General features: G+C 41.5%; 1 protein-coding gene and 1 long non-coding RNA gene across 2 annotated transcripts; both read right to left on the minus strand.

The window, feature by feature from the left end:
• Positions 1-482: 482 nt before the first annotated feature.
• LOC140192498 (uncharacterized) lies at positions 483-15,828 on the minus strand. Its single transcript, XR_011884306.1, has 3 exons — positions 15,396-15,828; positions 5,527-5,628; positions 483-614 (listed from the first exon to the last, which is right to left on the minus strand). It is a non-coding gene; the product is annotated as an uncharacterized lncRNA (long non-coding RNA).
• tpbg (trophoblast glycoprotein) lies at positions 10,852-15,404 on the minus strand. The gene has a single exon (XM_072250078.1). The coding sequence runs from the start codon at positions 15,066-15,068 to the stop codon at positions 13,890-13,892; it is 1,179 nt and encodes a 392-aa protein (XP_072106179.1). The 5' UTR covers positions 15,069-15,404; the 3' UTR covers positions 10,852-13,889.
• Positions 15,829-20,047: the final 4,219 nt, after the last annotated feature.

Raw genomic sequence — 20,047 nt, forward strand, 5'->3', positions numbered from 1 at the left:
CCATCCAGGCAGAGATTTATGGATATGCACATAAAGAGGTTTGGGGGAAGGGGTGGAGAAAGAGCTGGCAATTGATTGCCAGATCTGGGTGAGGAGGGCGTTCTAAGCAGATAAAAGAGGGACAAGTGGAAAAGTGACAGAGCTAGGAGGTGACAAGTGGAGGAGACAGTGGAGATGGGTGATGGAAAGAAATCAGTAAAGATTGCCATTACACTAAAAACTGTAGTATTTTGCCTGCAGCAATATCACTTAAAGCTTACATGATAAAAAATTTCTCTTTATTATTTGTGATACATTTTTTGCAACACCTGGCTAATATTAGGATTTGTTCAATATAGTATTAACTATCTTTCCACATGCATCTAATTAGTTTTTATATTTTTAAATATGCTGGAACCATGAAAAGAACAATTGTATTTTCTTTTTATTAAATTTTCTGAATTTTGCTTCTTGAACATCGAGATTAATTGTGACCGACAGCATGTTAATGTTGAATTTGAAGCGAATGGCCCTCCTGGTGTTGTCATGAGGTAGGCCAGCTTCCCTGTTCTCTTCAGCGGAAGTGGTCATAATGGCACAGATTATCAGAGCAAACAACTGCAGATGCTGGAAATCTGAAACAGGAACAAAAATTGCAAAAAACAACACTCAGCAGGTTAGGCAGTATCAAAGGGGCGTGACCTGTACAATAAGGATGGGTTGCACTTAAATCCGAGGGGGACCAATATCCTGGCAGGGAGGTTTGCTAAGGCTGTAGGGGAGAGCTTTAACTAGAATTGATGGGGGTGGGAACCGAACTGAAGAGACAGAGGAAGGGGTGGTTGGCTCACAAATAAAGGAAGCTTGTAGGCAGTGTGAGAGGGAGGATAGGCGAGTGATAGAGAAGGGATACACTCAGAGTGATAATTTGAGGTGAATCTATTCTAATGCAAGGAGTATCATGAACAAAGTGGATGAGCTTAGAGCGTGAGGCTATGGTGTTGTGGCCATTACTGAGACTTTGATAGCTTAGGGGCAGGAATGGTTGCTTAGAGTGCCAGGCTTTTGGTGTTTCAGAAAGGACAGGGAGGGAGGCAAAAGAGGTGGGGGCATGGCACTGCTGATCAGAGATAGTGTCACGGCTGCAGAATAGGAGGAAGTCATGGAGGGGTTGTCTACAGAGTCCCTGTGGGCGGAAGCTAGAAACAGGAAGGGGTCAATAACTCTACTGCGTGTTTTTTTTATAGACCACCCAATAGCAACAGGGACATCAAGGAGCAGATAGGGAGACAGATTCTGGAATGGTGCAATAATAACAGGATTGTCGTGGTGGGAGATTTTAATTTCCCCAATATTGATTGGTATCTCCCTAGAGTGAGGGGTTTAGATGGGGTGGAGTTGGTTAGGTGTGATCAGGAAGGTTTCCTGACGCAATATGTAGATAAGCCTACATGAGGAGGGCTGTACTTGATCTGGTATTGGGAAATGAACCTGGTCAGGTCTCAGGTCTCTCAGTGGGAGAGCATTTTAGAGATAATGATCACAATTCCATCTCCTTTACCATAGCATTGGAGAGGGATAGGAGCAGACAAGTCAGGAAAATGTTTAATTGGAGTAAGGGGAAATATGAAGCTATCAGGCAGGAACTTGGAAGCATAAATTGGGAGCAGATGTTCTCAGGGAAATGTATGGCAGAAATGTAGCAAATGTTCAGGGGATATTTACATGGAGTTCTGCATAGGTATGTTCCAATGAGATAGGGAAAGGATGGTAGGGTACAGGAGCCGTGGTGTACAAAGGCTGCTGAAAATCTAGTCAAGAAGAAAAGAAAAGCTTATGAAAGGTTCAAAAAACCAGGTAATGATAGAAATCTAGAAAATTATAAGGCTAGCACGAAGGAGCTTAAGAATGAAATTGGGAGAACCAGGAGGGGCCATGAGAAGGCTTTGCTGAGCAGGATTCAGGAAAACTCCAAGGCAGTCTACAAGTATGTGAAAAGCAAGATAAGGTGTGAGAGAAAAGGACCAATAAAGTGTGACAGTGGAAAAGTGTGTATGAAACTGGAGGAGGTAGCGGGGGTACTTAATGAATACTTTGCTTCAGCATTCACTACGGAAGAGGATCTTGGAGATTGTAGGGATGTCTTACAGCAGATTGAAAAGCTTGAGAATATAGACATTAAGAAAGAGGATGTGCTGGAGGTTTTGGAAAGCATCAAGTTGGATAATTCACTGGGACTGTACGAGGCTACTGTGGGAGGCAGGGGAGGAGATTGCTGAGCCTCTGGCAATGATCTTTGCATCATCAATGGGGACAGCAGAGATTCCGGAGAATTGGAGGGTTGTGGATGTTGTCCATTATTCAAGCAAGGGAGTAGAGATAGCGCAGGAAATTATAGACCGGTGAGTCTTACTTCAGTGGGTGGTATGTTGATGGAGAAGATCCTGAGAGGCAGGATTTATGAACATTTGGAGAGGCATAATACGATTAGGAATAGTTAGCATGGCATTTTCAAAGGCAGGTCGTGTCTTACAAGCCTGATTGAATTTTTTGAGGATGTGACTAAACACATTGATGTAGATAGAGCAGTAGTTGTAGTGTATATGGATTTCAGCAAAGCGTTTGATAAGGTATCCCATGTAAGGTTTATTGAGAAAGTAAGGAGGCATGGGATCTAAGGGGACATTGCTTTGTGGATCCAGAATTGGCTTGCCCACAGAAGGCAAAGAGTGGTTGTAGACAGGTCATATTCTGCATGGAGGTCGGTGACCAGTGGTGTGCCTCAGGGATCTGTTCTGGGACCCTTCTTTGTGATTTTTATAAATGACCTGGATGAGAATCTGGAGGGATGGGTTAGTAAATTTGCTGATGACACAAATGTTGGGTGTGTTGTGAATGGTGTGGAGGGCTGTCAGAGGTTACAGTGGGACATCAATAGAATGCAAAACTGGGCTGATAAGTGGCAGATGGAGTTCAACCCAGATAAGTGTGAGGTGGTTCATTTTGGTAGGTCAAATATGATGGCAGAATATAGTATTAATGGTAAGACTCTTGGCAGTGTGGAGGATCAGAGGGATCTTGGGGTCCCAGTCCATAGGACACTAAAAGCTGCTGCACAGGTTGACTGTGTGGTTAGGATGGCATACAGTGTATTGGCCTTCATCAACCATGGGATTGAGTTCAAGAGCTGAGAGGTAATATTACAGCTATATAGGACCGTGGTCAGACCCCACTTGGAGTACTGTGCTCAGTTCTGGTTACCTTACTATAGGAAGGATGTGGAAACTATAGAAAGGGTGCAGAGATTTACAAGGATGTTGCCTGGATTGGGAAGCATGCCTTGCAAGAATAGGGTAAATGATCTTGGCCTTTTCTCCTTGGCGTGACGGAGCATGAGAGGTGACCTGATACAGGTGTATGAGATGATGAGAGGCATTGATCGTGTGGATCATCAGAGGCTTTTTCTCAGGTTTTTTTACACAGAGAGTGGTGAGTGTGTAGAATGGGCTGCCGGCAACGGTGGTGGAGGCAGATATGATAGGGTCTTTTAAGAGACTCTTGGATAGATACATGGAGCTTAGAAAAACAGAGGGCTATGGATAACCCTAGATAATTTCTACAGTAAGTATGTGTTCGGCACAGCATTCTGGGCCAAAGGGCCTGTATTGTGCTGTAGGCTTTCTATGCTTCTATGAAAAGTGAACTGACATTTTACGTCATGGAAACTTCCACAGACTGGGAACAGTGAGAGAAAGGTGGAGGGGGAGCTGGTTTATGTTGCAGAGATAGGAAGGGTGTCAAGAAGAGGGAATGACAACTTTAGTTTTCACCCTTTAATGAGCAGTCCCTCTGTTCTCTCTATTCTTCCTCTCTCTGCTACTTAGAATGCTCCTTTATTCTTTGTTCGTCAGTTCTGATGAAGTCATTCACCCAAGATATTCACTGTGGCTTTCCCCCCACTGATGCTGTCTGACCTACTGAGCATTTCTGGCATTTAAAAAAAATATCACTTTGGATAATGTGCAACAGGTTTTATTTCTTAATTTAAAGGCTCATGGCTCCATCTTGAGAGCCATTTGCACCATTACGCACAATGATGAACTGGGTTGCTGTCTTCAATGAACTGGATTGCTGGATTCAGGGTGATGCCTTGATGGCTCTGGTACAAATTGGTTCTGGGGGTGATGTCACTGTCGCAGATCGGCTGAGCCACCTCACTCTCTGTTTCTTTTGCCACCTGTTCTACATTAGGGAAGCAACACTACTTTCCTCGCCCAATCATTTTCTTTCAGTAACTCCAGAGCACATTGTCACGAAACAGTATCCATTTGGCCACTGACATTATTCCTGTGGCTCCACATGCTTTTCAGATTGTGCTGTTAAACATGACAGCTCCCATTTAAAAGGTAGAGGCAAGCTTTGAGAAGCAGCAGGTATATACTACCTCCTAAACAATGAACTACTTATAAGCAAGCAGCTCCTTGCATGTATTTAAATGAGTCTCAGCATTCGTTCTGGTTCTTGCTGATGTCATCCGATAGGAAATGTTGTCCACTGCCTTCTATTCAGGGCTCAAAACAAACATCAAAGCAAATGTCTCTTTCTAGTGTGTTTTCATAATGTGTGTGAAAGATATACCTTGAAAATATTGCAGAAATCAGCTATGAAAATAGTGAAATTTATTTTACAGCTTTTTCAAAAGTCATGCAGCTCCATTCCTGACAAATCATTTGTTCAATGCACTGCACAGCACCGTGCTGTAAGTATTCTAACTAATTGGAAGATATTCCAAAACAGAAGGGAAACATTAAAAGAAAGTTGTGATACATATGTAAGGTTTATAAACATATCTATGTAGTAAATTAAATGCAATGCTTTGTTTAAGTGAGCATTGGCTCACTAATGTCTATTTAGGAAAGGTCAAATCGTATGTTACCATGTCACTGGAGTCCCGGACCAGCATGGTTGACTCTAATTGCATGCTTAACCCCCCCAGATTCAGGACATATTAGGCTGAGCAATTAATATCAGTCTTGCCAGCAGCACCCATATCTTCAGGTTGAATTAAAACTATTTGCAGCAATTGAACTGGAGAGATCTTGACCCTTCCCCTAACCCTTTTTTCCCAGTGCACTCCTTGGTTATAACTTGACCTTTAAGTGTTGGTAGGATGATCAGAACAGATGGGGTGGGGTTGAAAGCGGAAAGAAATAATACAAGTTGGAGAATAATATGTCCTCCAGGCAATTTAAAATGAGATATGAAGAAAAAAATAATAGTGCCCAGTGATTAATTCAGCAAAGGAACATTCATATTCTAGTGTTTGCATGTCATCAGAAAATCAACATACTCTGATTCTATATTTTCATCTGTCTACTTCTGATTCCTCTGATTTGAAGAAATAAATTACAGGTATTGGAATAAACATAGCTAACAATTTTTTTTTGTGTAGCTGAAAAATTTTGGCCTGTTTAAAAGTACATAGACCCATCATCTTCTGTGCTGTACTGTTGTATGGCGTGTGTGCAGGCATTGTGGGATACTCACATCTCATATTCAGCAGAGGATCAAGAAGACAGCTCACCACCTCAAGGGCAATTAATGAGCAATGGGCAATTAAGTACTGTGCCAACTGCAAAGCCCATATCCCTAGAATAAATAAAGTCCAAGGATCAATAAGCAGCTTCATGTTAGAAAGAAAGAAAACTGGACTAGAGAACAAAGTTGCATTTCACCACAGAGGGAATATCAGAAAATGCACAGCTTAACATCCAATTTCACTGATAGCTGGGAAAATAATAAGTTCGACAGCTTATCCTCAGGAAAGTGTATACCTGTTTCACTTGATAGAAGTATAGATATACTATTTTTATGCAAGAAGCTGATAGCAGTAAATAACACTGACAAGTAATTGGAAGCATGTGGGAAAATGGTATATAGCAGCATAAATTTGTACTTCATTATAGACACATCCCAGTACAAATATGAATCATCAGCCTTAAAATCACAGCGGCTGTTGGTATCTCATATGCCTAATGCAATAACATCAAATTCCTCTCTCAGCTACTTTAGAGCATTACCACATTTGTTTTAAATTGGTTAAGATCTCCAGTGAAATAATAAGGAGCAAGTCTATTACTGTTTCATTGGGGGGCATTTTGACCTCTGAGATAATATAAAATGGGCAACATTGATTAAGCCATTCATTATACTTTTCTCCCATGTTCATTTTTATATTTATTTGTATTTATATGAAACACTAATCATGGTCATATCTTAATAATGGTCAATGGAGTGTGATACCATCAAAACAATGGACTTGTTAAACTGAACACAATATTCAGTTAATAATGAATTCATAACTTAATGCATGGAATTTTCTGATTTGTTTCGATTGTTTAGTTTTAAACATAATTTCTACTATAAATACACACTGCAGTTTGTAACGTTGTTTGTTTTCTTCATTGTCTCTCCACCAATACAATATTCATTTTCAGGATATGCTTTCTTCGGTACCAACTGGATTTGGTAAGATACACACAAATACCACAGTAACAACCAAACATTTTCACTATACCTATTTTAATACACAGTCCAGTGATGGAAACATGATTTTATGAGTAATAAAACAGAACCCGCAAGCAAATAAAAATGATGAAATTGCGTCTTTCTGAATGTACATTCAGTGGCCTTTTTATTAGGTAGACATTGTTAATGCAAATTGCTGTCAGCCAGTCATGGCAGCAAATCAATTCATAAAGGCATGTAAACACAATCAAGGGGTTCAGTTGTTGTTCAAAACGAACATCAGAATGGGGAAGAAATGTGATTTAAGTGACTTTGACCGTGCAGTGATTGTTGCTGCCAGACGGGTGGTTTGGGTATCTCAAAAACTGCTGATCTCCTGGGATTTTCACACAAAAGAGTCTCTCAAGTTTAGCGGGAATTGTGCAAAAAGCACACACACAAAAAATCCAGAGAATGGCGGTCCTGTGGCTGAATATGCCTTCTTAATGAGAAAGGTTAGAGGAGATGAGACAGACTGGTTCCAGTTGACAGGAAGGTGACAGTAACTCAGATAACCACGCTTTACAACAATAGTGTACAGAAGAGCATCTCTGAATGCACAACACATCAAACTTTAAAGTGGATGGGCTACAACGCATAAGACCACCAACAAGCATCCGATGGCCACTTTATTAGCATTGTATCTAACAAAGTGGCCACTGAGTGTATATTGGAATCTCTTCTGTTTCCTCAGAGAAATGCACAGGAATTGATGGCAGAGCACAAAACATCTGAGAGAGAAAGATCATTTTTATTTCCAACATTATGTTTATGTAACTTCTGTTGAAGTAACCCTGCATTAGATTGCATTTAAATTTGTACAGCTATTTACATCTTTAAGAATGAAGCACACCTCTAACACACGCAAGTAAATTTCTGAAGTGTCATTTTTAAAATTCACTTTAAACATAACGGCTTGATTAGTTGTGATATAACTAAAAGCAAATGCAGAGTAGAAATATAATGTACAATGTAGAGAGGGAGGCTGGGGACTTCAAGCCATGGACAACAAACTGCCAGTCAAGATCATTTAATTTTCAGTGGATATTAACAGTGTGGAATTCCTTCAACAATCTCTTTGAAGACATCTGATGGATATTTTTTGCCTTTAGATTGGGAAAGACTCAATGGGTTAGAACTAGTGCAAGTTCCACCTAGAAAGTCAGACAGAAAATGCACACGTAAGTAATGTAGACTTGACTATACACATTGGAAAGCTACTCTATTATAACACTGTGTCAGAACTAAAGTTCATCCTGAGCAAATTTAACAAGGGGTTAGTGAGCTTTTGAAAACCCTCCAGTTAGCAGTTACATTTAATTTGAAATTATTTTAAACTACATGTGTCTATTTCTTCTATGAAGTAAAAGAAGGTTAACAAAATAACAAAAATGTTAATTCCACTATGGTGTAAACACATTCAAAATTTAATGACCGAAGAAAATGTAGTTGCTCAACCAACTATGTATGGCTCAATGTTACATATAAAGATGATTATTAAGTGTTGAGTTAGTATAGTCTCTGGGCGATTAATATAAATATATGAGAGACAAGTTTCGCTTTGTCTATGTTCTTAACATTGACGTCATGTGTAGAATTGAGTCAACGAGCTATTACGAAAGAATGAAAATTTAGAACATGGAAGAGTTATGCCCCAAACACTTTATGTCTTTGTTTTCAGTTATCTATTATGCTACGTCAGGATGTAGCCCATCCAAATTAAGTTATCACCACAAGTCTACCCATGCCCCAGTTAAAATTGTGAGATACCATTGATACTGAAAGACTCGCTGAATTGCATTTATTTCTTGGGTGCACCAAGACATTTTCTTTAAAGTGTTCATGTTAAAATGTACTTAATTTACTGCTAACAAAACTAACACAAGGTTTTTAAAATTAACTGATTTAATTTTAATAAAGGATTACTCACAGAACTGGAACTCCCTTACTATCTTATTTATGGTGATAAATTTATTTTCAGCTGCAATTAAAATATTGTTCTGGACTAAATTCATAAATACATCAAGGAGGATGCCTCCACGAAAAGAGAAATAAAAAGAAACACTGCATTATTATAGGTTTTCACATTTGCAATTAGACGTTTTAAACAGTAACTTGAAGCCTAACCTAACCTAACCAAGGAAACTTCAAATGTATTTTGGCCACTATTTTCCATCTGTGCTCAAAGACCAGCCTTTCTACTATGCTCTCATTGATCATTCTTTCTCATTGCAAAAAGGAACCAGAATATATAAATGACAAAGACAAAATATCTGTCAGACAAAATGAAGAAGTTTTTAAAAACTTGTTTGAAAACAGCGGATTTCTAATCATAGAAGCTAAATCTCCCTACTTTACACTATTTGTGCTTTCTTCCTTCTAATTGTTGTGATGATTAACTCAGTAGGGTATGGTTGCCGGGACACATAAATGACTGCCTATACCTCACCAAATAGCCTTTCCATATGGCAGAGCTTTGCAGTCACTTGTTTATTGAGATCAGAAAGCCAAGCTTCATATTTATACTTCTGGTGCATTTGAACTTTTGAGCGGGATAATTTGAAGGGAAACAGCAATAAAAACATTATTTTAATGTAAAACTTTAGCCTATAATAATGTTACATATTTACACCTGCAAAATCAATTGATAATGAACTTCTTTGGTACACTGAGAATAATATTATACTTAATTAATACTTATTCTACCCCAGTTGTCCAAATATACCTAATATATACTTGTTCTGCTGTTTTTTTTAAACTCCGCTCCTTGCTTATGCCATTTGCAGCCACTCTACATATTTTACTAAAAGTATGGTGGCAAAATCCACCTATCTTTCAATTCGATGACTTCATAGGAGTGGACACCTACTCGAGTTACAGATGACTCTCATTGGCAGCCTTTCATCTGCCTGCCTGTCCCTCCCCCACACTCAGCAAGGCAGAACAGTGTGAAGTGAAACCTCAGCATCCTATTTGATTCTCAGTTATGCATAAAGCTCTATCATCAATATTTTTACAGCATGTGCAGCGTCTACCTTTCCTAGTGCCACTAAGACTCTTTCTCAAGATCAGCTTCTGTGACGCTCTCCATATCTGTATTTAAATTCTAATGGTGATAAACACAACCGATTCTGTGGATGCTGGAAATCCAGAGTAATGCACACAAAATGCTGGAAGAACTCAGCAGGTCAAGCATTATCTATGGACAAGGGCAAAGAGTTGGCAATTCTGGCCCAGACCCTTCATCACTCCTGATGCAGGGGCTTGACCCAAAACATCGACTCTTTATTCCTTTCAATAGACGCTGCCTGACTTCTGAGTTCCCTCTAATATTCATATTTTGTTCTGGTAAATCCTGTTACTCTGTCATTTCTGTTACCACATACCTACATTGGGTTGTGTCTCCAAGAAATTCAAAATTCATATAATTTTCAATAGTTTGCCCATGGCCTAATCCACAATATCTATGCAACTTTTAGCAGACTGAGATGACCAGAGAGTTTAGGAGCTGATGAGTTTTTCAGCATAGGTACAAAACAATTACTATGGCTGTAAATAAGGTACACACAGAGTAGGAATTAGCTGTGAAAAATCACTAGCCAGATCATGGTCTTCATTGCAGCCTTTTTACATGTGCTCACCATTGATGAGTGTTTCTCTACACATCTCCATAGGTGGAAACAAATCATTCAGCTAAACCCATTCTGGGGGTTAGACACTTGCATTGCTTCTATTTATAAAAAAGCCTTTTTCAAACTTGCTTCTTCTGCTCATTTATTAGCAGTGCTTTTAAACATTTTATATAAATGCATTGTGTGATTATTCAACAGTCGGTGTGCTTTTGGTCTTGATTGTGGCAGGCGGGTAACTTTGGTTTAGGTAATTTTACCATCACAATGTTACATCTGCCTGTGACAGATTCAGTGAATACTGCAGGGTTTGCTGTGTACGTACAAACACTACAGCTGTAACTCAGCATCTCCCTTGAGTGACTCTGGATCACTGGACATTATTATTTCAATGATGAATGATTTTTCTTTAAATTAGAACAAATTTTACCTCTTGCTCACTGCCATGCTTTTTTTCATCACTGAATATCAATAGCTTCTCACGAGTATGTTCACTGTTGGGAAAAATGCAGTTGGCATTCTCAGAAGGTAAAGGTATCAAGATGTCATCTACACCTGGCAACAACTCTGAATCTCACACAGGCATTACACATATAACGTATGCACACACATATACATACACAAAGTAATCAAAGCTACGAATCAAATCCATAGCAAATTAAGACCAGGAACACACTACAATATTATTTATTTTCTTAATAAAATTTAACAAAGCGATTGTAAGCAGACAACATACAGCTTGAATATGCTCACGTTCTTCAGGGCTCTAGCTATGTGACTTACTTATTATTCCAACTTCTGTTCTTTATTACACTTTTTTTGTTGCATGCAATGATCTCTTGATGACTATATAAGTAGTATTAATGAACCAGATGCAAAGTGCACGCCCCCACCCCCATTCCCAACCATCCCCACCATGGCCTTGTTTATCTTGCCAGTAACCATAAGACCGATGGTACTAGTCAAGGATGTGACATGGTAGAAAGCTGTATTCAGCACATTTCTTGCCATCTCTTCACTGCGCAAACCTATATATAGATCAGAATAAAATGCACTCCAGATGGCCTTAACCTAGATTTCTGTCCGTGCTTTTTTTTTGATCAATGAAATATCATACCTGCTTATCTTTTCTTGCAGAAGACAATTCAGAATACAATTGAACAAAATTTTCAAAACTGACAACAGAAGCAATTATTAGCACTTGGCAACAATGAAAAACAGAATCTGCTTAAGAAGAGCAGCTCATTATGGGACTAGGCTGCCTTCTTTTTACAGGTACCGTACATATGATCAAGAAATATGTTCCAAATATGGTCTACAAATTCATGTCCGATTGCTATTTTATAACTAACATCATCTTATATAAATAAACATATATACATTTCAAATAATAGGTATGGATAAAAGTCATCAACTAAACTGCAATATATCATATTTCCCACTCAAATGACTAATACCAGTGGACAATGCATTTTTCAAGTGGATTTTGAATAGAGCAAATAGGTAGATCCACATAACAAAATGCACTAGCTAATTTCTAATAGTTGTGACCTTATGTCATGTTATGTTGCAAATTTTAGTGAAAGCTCGGAGCTTACAAAGACTTCGGCCATATCATTAAGAGGTTCTTATTAGTGACTGTTCTCTTTACAGCTTGTACAATCTGTCCTATACATTTTTTCACCCAGATTACAAATTCAAGACTAGATTTAGTTACTGCCTGCTCTGACATATTAGTTGATAGAATTTCTACAACCTGGTGTGTCATTACACTAAAGGGTTTGAACAACACCCTGCTGTTTGTGACAGAAGAGGGAACTGCTAGATTGAAGCAAGGTGCAAAGCTTATTCTTTGCCAAGACAAGCAGTACATCATCCAGCAATCTGCCACATCAATGACAATATTTTCAAGTGAATTAGATTGATAAGTAATTACAAGTCTGAAGTTTATGGACATTAGCTCGGCACTATTTCACATTCCCATCTGGCTTTATTAAATCATTGCATCAAACCTTCCCCTGTATGTTGTGTAAAATGTTAATCTTTTCTTAATTAAGATTAAATCAGAGAAAGGAGAATATTTTAAACTTCTCCACAGCACATGCACCAAAACGTTCTAAGGTGAAGAATGCTTCACATCTATGGCGTGCACCAAAGAGCAAAAGAAGTGAAATATTTCCAACACCCATTAATGCTCAGATGAAAATCACATACATGAAAGCAGCCATTTGCCTAGGTTTTAACGTTCCGTGCTGTGGCGATGTTGCAAGATGCCATCATGCTGAGGAGCCGAACAAATGGAATGAGTTGGGTTCATTCACTGGCTAGCAAATGTTTTTTTTCTAGTATTACCCCAGTGCAGTCCTTCCCCGGAACAATCATGCACTATACCAAGTGGTGCTCAGCATTCAAATTCTAGTAGTTTACTATCGGATTGTGGGTCTAATTTGCTACTTTGATAAATACAGTAATGCAAGCTTGTCCGTGCAAATATTTGTTATTTACATCTCCGCTCTGCACAAATCTTTTCCGGAGTGCCTCCGTGTGCGTGCGTACTACGTATAAAAATCTTCACTGCTAATTACTACAAGTTGGTTTTGCCAAACATAGTTAACCTTTATTTTTGTGGCAGTTGCGTGTTTCCTTCATTTTAATCGAGGGGGTTAGTTGGTTTGATTGTCCGTGCAGCCTCGAAAATATTACAAAACAACTAATTGAGTTGCAAAGATGCACCTTTCAATAAAAATTCACAAGAATTTGCGAGGCTCAGCATTTAACTGGTTTTGCTGTTTTCACTCGCACGTACGCTCGTGAAATAGACAGTTGTCAAGCGAGATTTCACAGTTCTCAAATAACGTGGCACTTGGAGAGAGGCCTGCGGGCAGCATCAATTAAACCACTCTCCATGTGGGGATAGCGCTCTATTTTAATAACAGTTGGGCGATGGGGGTGGGGAGACTCCTTGATCTTTGTGCATCCAGATGTTTTCAAACAGCGCCGTTTCACAGGAGCAGACAGACTGACGGCCAGTTTTTATTGCAATAATCCCCCTTACCCAAATGGCACGCGAGAGCACAACAAAAATAAAAGGAAGGCTTACTTTATCACTTTGTTTTGTAAAGTTCGTGGGAGACAGGTAAACTTTAAAGACTTATGGTTATACTTAAAGTAGGGCGATAATAGTAGGAGCCTTTTTCCTCTGTGACTAGCATGTTTTAAGCGGTTGGAATTTACAATAAAGCGGTTGTTTTGCTGGGGAAAACCGATGATAAAACTTCCGAATTTGGGAAGACAATGCTCCAAACCTGTTTGCTACAACACCGTTTTTATTGATCTTATCGGTTGTTCTGCCTCATTATTCCGTGAAATGGTTACTGTAGCAATTAATCCTCGAAGTTTCAAGTAGTAGCCTATTATGTTTGGAGACCTTTTCTGCCTTCCAATAGCGCTCCCCTTTTGGCACCGTTACACAGCAGGTCATAAAAGAGGGAAAAAAGGTCGGTCAGACACACACACACACACACACAGAGCACATGGGACACTTCCCACAGTGAATGTCAAACCTTTTGTCACTGTCCGGATCCCATGGAGTGACAGCAACTTTTAAACCATTTCTTATGTCACCATGCATAGCGATTACAAATAATTAATCATTAAAAATCCACCCAGAATGTCTTTAGTCTTAAATAAGTCAAATATCCCCATCAATGTACATTACACATCCGAATTAGAGCTAAGGTTTGTCAATCTGGGGTCTGAGTTAATCTCGTATCTGTAATGATAACCCTCCATATGGTCTCGGCACGCATCCCTCACGTTGTTAAGCCATTTTTTGATGCCTTTTCGGTTCAGGTACAGCACAAACATGAAGATCACCCCAATCAGAGCCAGAACTATCCCAAGAAATACGTAAGAAGTTTGCAAAACGCTTTCCATGTCACCTTGGTAGGAACACTCCAAGTCGGAGTATCCAGCCTGGAGGATGGGTTTATTTTCCATACTTTCCGGCGACGCACAAAGCAAGTTGTCTTTCTTCACTACCTTGTCGGTACTTTGCAGCCAACCCAGGAATTCCTTAATGCCACAGTCGCAGACAAAGGGGTTATCCCGGAGGTCGACTCGAAGCTGGGGCTGGCTGTTCAGTTCGGCTAACGTGCCATTTCCCACCGTCTTGAGCGCATTGAATCGCAGGTCGAGCATCTGCAGGTTTAAGTCTTGGAAAGTGTCCCTGAAGACAACGAATGAATTATTCCTCAGATCCAATTGCCTTAGGCTGGTTAAGTGGGAGAAAGTGCGAGCGGGCAAGTAGAAGAGATCGTTGTCGGACAGCTTGAGGGTCTCCAGGTTGGCGAGGCTGCCGTTCTGGAGCAGCTCGGAGACTTGCTCCACCATCGAACCGTTGAACAGCGCCCGGCTCAGGTTGAGGTCCCGCAGGCTGTGGGCACCTCCTCCGCTGCCGAAAGCCTCCGGGTGTAGCGTGGAGATTCGGTTGTTGCTGAGGTCCAGCTGCGTCAAACTGGGCATGGAAGCGAACGCCAGGGCCTCGATGGTTTCGATCTTGTTGCCGCTCAGGCAGAGGGTGGTCAGGTGTTCCAGAGACTGGCCGAATGCCCCGGCGTTGAGAGTAGAGATGCCGTTGCCCGTGATGAAGAGCTTCCTGACGCCGGCCGGGATGCCGCTCGGGATGGCGCTCAGTTCCTGGTTAATGCACTTCACCGTCTTCGCCGGCTCGGAGCATTCGCAAAGCCTCGGGCAGGGGTCGGAGGAGCCGACGCAAGCCAAGCCCACGAACAGGAGCAGCGCCAGTGTCAGGGGCGTGATGAACCGAGCCGGGACACACACTCTCACGCTGTTGCAACGGCCTAAAGTTTGTACTGAGCTGGACCCAGTCATGGTATCGCTGACTTCCCCCAATCCAGGCTTTCAACTTCCTTACAAAACCACGCTGGGAGGGAGAGAGCCAGAAACCGTTGGGAAGCTGGGAAGGGAAAAATGGGGGTGGGGTAAGAGGTTTGTGGGGTCGGGGGCTGCAGCCGAGAGCCGTGTGATATGTCTTCGCAGGATGGTGCGAATTAAAGCGAGCGGAAATCAAAGGCACCGGCCAGCATCGGACCTCCTCTCTCTCTGAGTGAGTGAGTGTATGTGTCTGTATGCGTGGTTTCAACTGGCTCCTGGCAGGAGAGCTTCATGAGCCCCACCCCCGAGCCCACTCTTCCTCACCTCGCTCGCTTCTTCTTCGCAAATCCCCTTGGAGAAAATGTTAACTTTTCGGCGCGTTGTACCCCGACTCCCGTGGGCGACAATTCCCGCCAGCTGGAAGTTTCATTTGGTTTAGTTTAAAGCGCTTCCGGGTGCGGGGCAGCAACGGGGGTTGAGAATAAACTCCAAAGGTCTCAGGCTACGTTTTTTTAATTTTGTCTCTCGGTTTTATGGCTGAAGACCAAAAAGTACAAAACAAAATCAATCGCAAAGAAAAGTGATAGCCAAATCCAATCGCGAGAGTCGGTATCCCAAACCACCTCTTCTTCCTAGCCTAATGTTAACAGATTTCAACAATTTCTCTGCCAGTCGCTGCGAGAAAGGACATGATTCGCTGAGTTTCAGTAATAGCCGTGGTTCGGACTATTCGAGCAGAGTGGGGGGTGTTTACCGATCCCCACATCTCCGCCACAGGCTTTCGCACCGGAAGCAAGGAGGGCGTTTCTTTTCTGCTAGTGGGAAAAGTGAATGAATTATCAGATGCCTTATTAAATAACTGGAACTGCGCTGTTGCAATAACTGGAATCCGGTGCGGGCCTCTATTTTCGTAGCTTAATACTATTTATGAAAATCACAAATCAGTTTTTCGTGCTTATGCTCGCGTGTGTATGGAGGCGGTGAATTTATGAAAATGGGTAATGGTTACCTTTGTATTCCCCTGGTATAATAGGGCACCTATTAAATAATAAAAGGAAGTACTCTTCCTTCAGGGCCAATGAAACTCCTGATCTTTTCGCACGCAGTTTCATAAACAGCATGGGTAGTGAGCAGCGTCAAGCTTCTTACATTTTGAAAACACAGACCTTTATGTATATATATATTTCTGGAGTATCACTTTCCCTTCAAGCGTCTGTTTATTTTATTCATGCAATTGGAATGAGTGCTTAGCTCCTAATTCAATAGATTACAGGTGCACGTTACGGATTCAGCTGCATATGCACTGTGGTAATCTGCTTGGTTCTTGTCCTGTGTCTCTTCCAGAAAACGGCATCGATTCTAATGAACATTCTGCTTTCGCTCGCGGTTCTCGTCATGAGATCGTCTGAATTACTTCATGGTTTGCTTTTGAAATGGGAGGTGGATCAAATCAAATGTTTCCCATCATACCTCCGCCTCTCCCGTCATAAAGTACAAAAAGTTTATGAATACAGTTCGTTTCTGTGCAGTCCGAGCCGTCTCCTGCCATGTTCCTAACCAGAACTCAAGAGAGTTTATAATATCCTGAAGAAATATCCATTTCGCGTTCGGCCAAACACATTATCTGGTCACTACAGGGCCGCGATTTGTTTGAAAACCCATTAGGCGCGAGCGTTTCCATGGAGGCAAAGATACAGCGGAGCTGCTAAGGTTGTTAAAACTTGCCGTGATGTCTATAGAAAATTATAAGGCATAGATCTACCCCAACATAAAAACGGGAATTATTACTATTAATTATGCTTTATTATTATTATTATTATTATTATGTCGCCTCTTCTTCAAATCCATTTCGCTTTGTTTAGGCGGAGAGGTTGGAATATTTCATACATTGGACTCTTTTTGCATTACTTGTTAGGTTAGGTGAGTGCGGTCCCAGCTGCAGTGTTCATGGCCCGTTTCATTAAAGTAATCTGGCTGTATTCTAGATGCTGCAAATTCCTCCGGTGAAAGCGGTGCTGGAGGGAAGGAGGTTTACTCCGGAGCTCTCAATAGATCGCTCATGTTCGTATGAAGTGATCTCCTGATAACATGCATTTATGTACAAAGTGAAAAGGGTGCGGGACTTAGGAGAGAAGATAAAAGAAAGCCGAGAGCACCTGTGAAGTTTTCTTTTATACTGGAAAGAAGTGCGTCTCCCGGGTTGTAATTGGCAGCTCTGTTTATATACGTACACAATGAAGAATTGGGTATGAGGTTCAGACGGAAGATGTATTAGCAATTTGATATTCGCGACATATGCCAATGACATTAAACCTAATTCTGATTCTGAATCAAAAAGCAGTTTTATGTTGTAGACAGAGAATCTGTAGTGGTAGGATGTGTGCAGTTGTGGAAACTAAATTTCTGTTCTTATCACCGTAGCTAAGAAAATCGGGGATATCATGAGGATTTGTTTTTATCCAGTGAATTGTGAGTTAGAAAGACGGTTCCTAAAACATTGATGAAAGCAAATTCAATGGTAATTTATAAAAGGGAAGGATTATAGAACCAAGAACAGTTCTGTTTGGATAATTCTTTCAAAGGGGCACCTTGGATGGCAGTTGCTTCCTTGTCGGACACTTCACTATTCCCTGACTCTCGGTTGTGGTTGTAGTTGTAGAACGGTGCCGCAGGAAGTCACACACAAACTGAGGATCGGGCTGTCTTTGAATTCAGCGAAGACAAATGGTCCCCCTAGAGGCGATGTTCGTTCTTTGTGGGATGAGTTAATTGAGACAGTCTCACTGCCCTCTCTGTCCTTGCACCCTCAGAGATCCAATAGCCTAAGGATAATTAATGAATGACCAAGTCAAGGAAACGGTACTTTCAAGAATTCATCTTCTCTATCTGTGAATTACAAGGAACTTACCCTGAGGCTATGTTAAAAATGCTTAAAGTACTTGGCGGTGCGAGACTCCGCCAGGTTACACGCACGCTTTACATGAGGCGTTTATGTTTTGTGCGCAATTTGCAGCGCTTATAAGGACTTCTGACACTGCCTTTTTCTTGCACCACACTGTATTTCTCTCCACAGATTTCATTTATGTTCTCTCTCTGGTCCACTGCTCTTACCTGTAACTATTCTACAAGTTATTCCTTTATACAACGTATGAGAAACGCACAAATGAAATCTCCCGAATAGCCTTAACATGCTAAAACTGACGCAAGGTCCCGATGAAAGAGTCTTGACTCAAAACTTCGATTGTCCATTTCCCTCCACGGATAATGCCCGCCCTGCAGAGTTCCTCCAGCATTATATTTTTGTGTTGCTCCAGATTCTCGCATCTGCAGTCTCTGTAAACAACAGGAATTCTGCAGATGCTGGAAATTCAAGCAACACACATCAAATTTGCTGGTGAACGCAGCAGGTCAGGCAGCATCTCTAGGAAGAGGCACAGTCGACGTTTCAGGCCGAGACCCTTCGTCGGGACTAACTGAAGGAAGAGTGAGTAAGAGATTTGAAAGTTGGAGGGGGAGGGGGAGATCCAAAATGATAGGAGAAGACAGGAGAGGAAGGGATGGAGCCAAGAGCTGGACAGCTGATTGGCAAAAGGGATATGAGAGGATCATGGGACAGGAGGCCCAGGGAGAAGGAAAAGGGGGAGGGGGAGAAACCCAGAGGATGGGCAAGGGGTATAGTCAGAGGGACAGAGGGAGAAAAAGGAGAGAAAGAGAAAGAATGTGTGCATATAAATAAATAACGGATGGGGTACGAGGGGGAGGTGGGGCATTAGCGGAAGTTAGAGAAGTCAATGTTCATGCCATCAGGTTGGAGGCTACCCAGACGGAATATAAGGTGTTGTTCCTCCAACCTGAGTGTGGCTTCATCTTTACAGTAGAGGAGGCCGTGGATAGACGTATCAGAATGGGAATGGGATGTGGAATTAAAATGTGTGGCTACTGGGAGATCCTGCTTTCTCTGGCGGATAGAGCGTAGGTGTTCAGCAAAACAATCTCCCAGTCTGCGTCGGGTCTCACCAATATATAGAAGGCCACATCGGGAGCACCCGACACAGTATAAGTCAGGTGGGGTAATATACTGCATCTGGTGCTCCTGATGTGGCCTTTTATATATTGGCGAGACCCGACGCAGACTGGGAGACCGCTTTGCTGAACACCTACGCTCTGTCCACCAGAGAAAGCAGGATCTCCCAGTGGCCACACATTTTAATTCCACATCCCATTCCCATTCTGACATGTCTAACCATGGCCTCCTCTACTGTATAGATGAAGCCACACTCAGGTTGGAGGAACAACACCTTATATTCCGTCTGGGTAGCCTCCAACCTGATGGCATAAACACTGACTTCTCTAACTTCCGCTAATGCCCCACCTCCCCCACGTACCCCATCCATTATTTATTTATATACACACATTCTTTCTCTCTCTCTCTCTCCTTTTTCTCCCTCTGTCCCTCTGACTATACCCCTTGCCTATCCTCTGGGTTTTCCCCCCTCCCCCTTTTTCTTCTCCCTGGGCCTCCTGTCCCATGATCCTCTCATATCCCTTTTGCCAATCACCTGTCCAGCTCTTAGCTCCATCCCTTAGCTCCATCCCTCCCCCTCGTCTTCTCCTATCATTTTCGATCTCCCCCTCCTCCTCCCACTTTCAAATCTCTTACTAGCTCTTCTTTCAGTTAGTCCTGACAAAGGGTTTCGGCCCGAAACGTCGACTGTATCCCTTCCTAGAGATGCTGCCTGGCCTGCTGTGTCTGCAGTCTTTGTGTCTGTTTTGCAGCTCTCTTTGCCTTATTTAAAAAATAATGTCAATGGTCTTTTATCCAAGTCTTCCCATTCTGATGAACCTGTGCTGTTCAGCATAAAGACAAATACTTTTATTTTGATTTGCAGAATCTTCTCACAACTGACCATGAACTACTTGGTCTATAGTTAGCTATTTTATCTTTAATTCTATTGGTTTGAAGGTCTCATTATCTT

This window comes from Mobula birostris, chromosome 2, assembly GCF_030028105.1.
Source record: "Mobula birostris isolate sMobBir1 chromosome 2, sMobBir1.hap1, whole genome shotgun sequence".
Lineage (NCBI taxonomy): Eukaryota > Metazoa > Chordata > Chondrichthyes > Myliobatiformes > Myliobatidae > Mobula > Mobula birostris.

What these genes read in the sequence shown, in the direction of transcription:
- tpbg (XM_072250078.1), bottom strand. Translation starts at nt 15,068, where the DNA reads ATGACTGGGTCCAGCTCAGTACAAACTTTAGGCCGTTGCAACAGCGTG.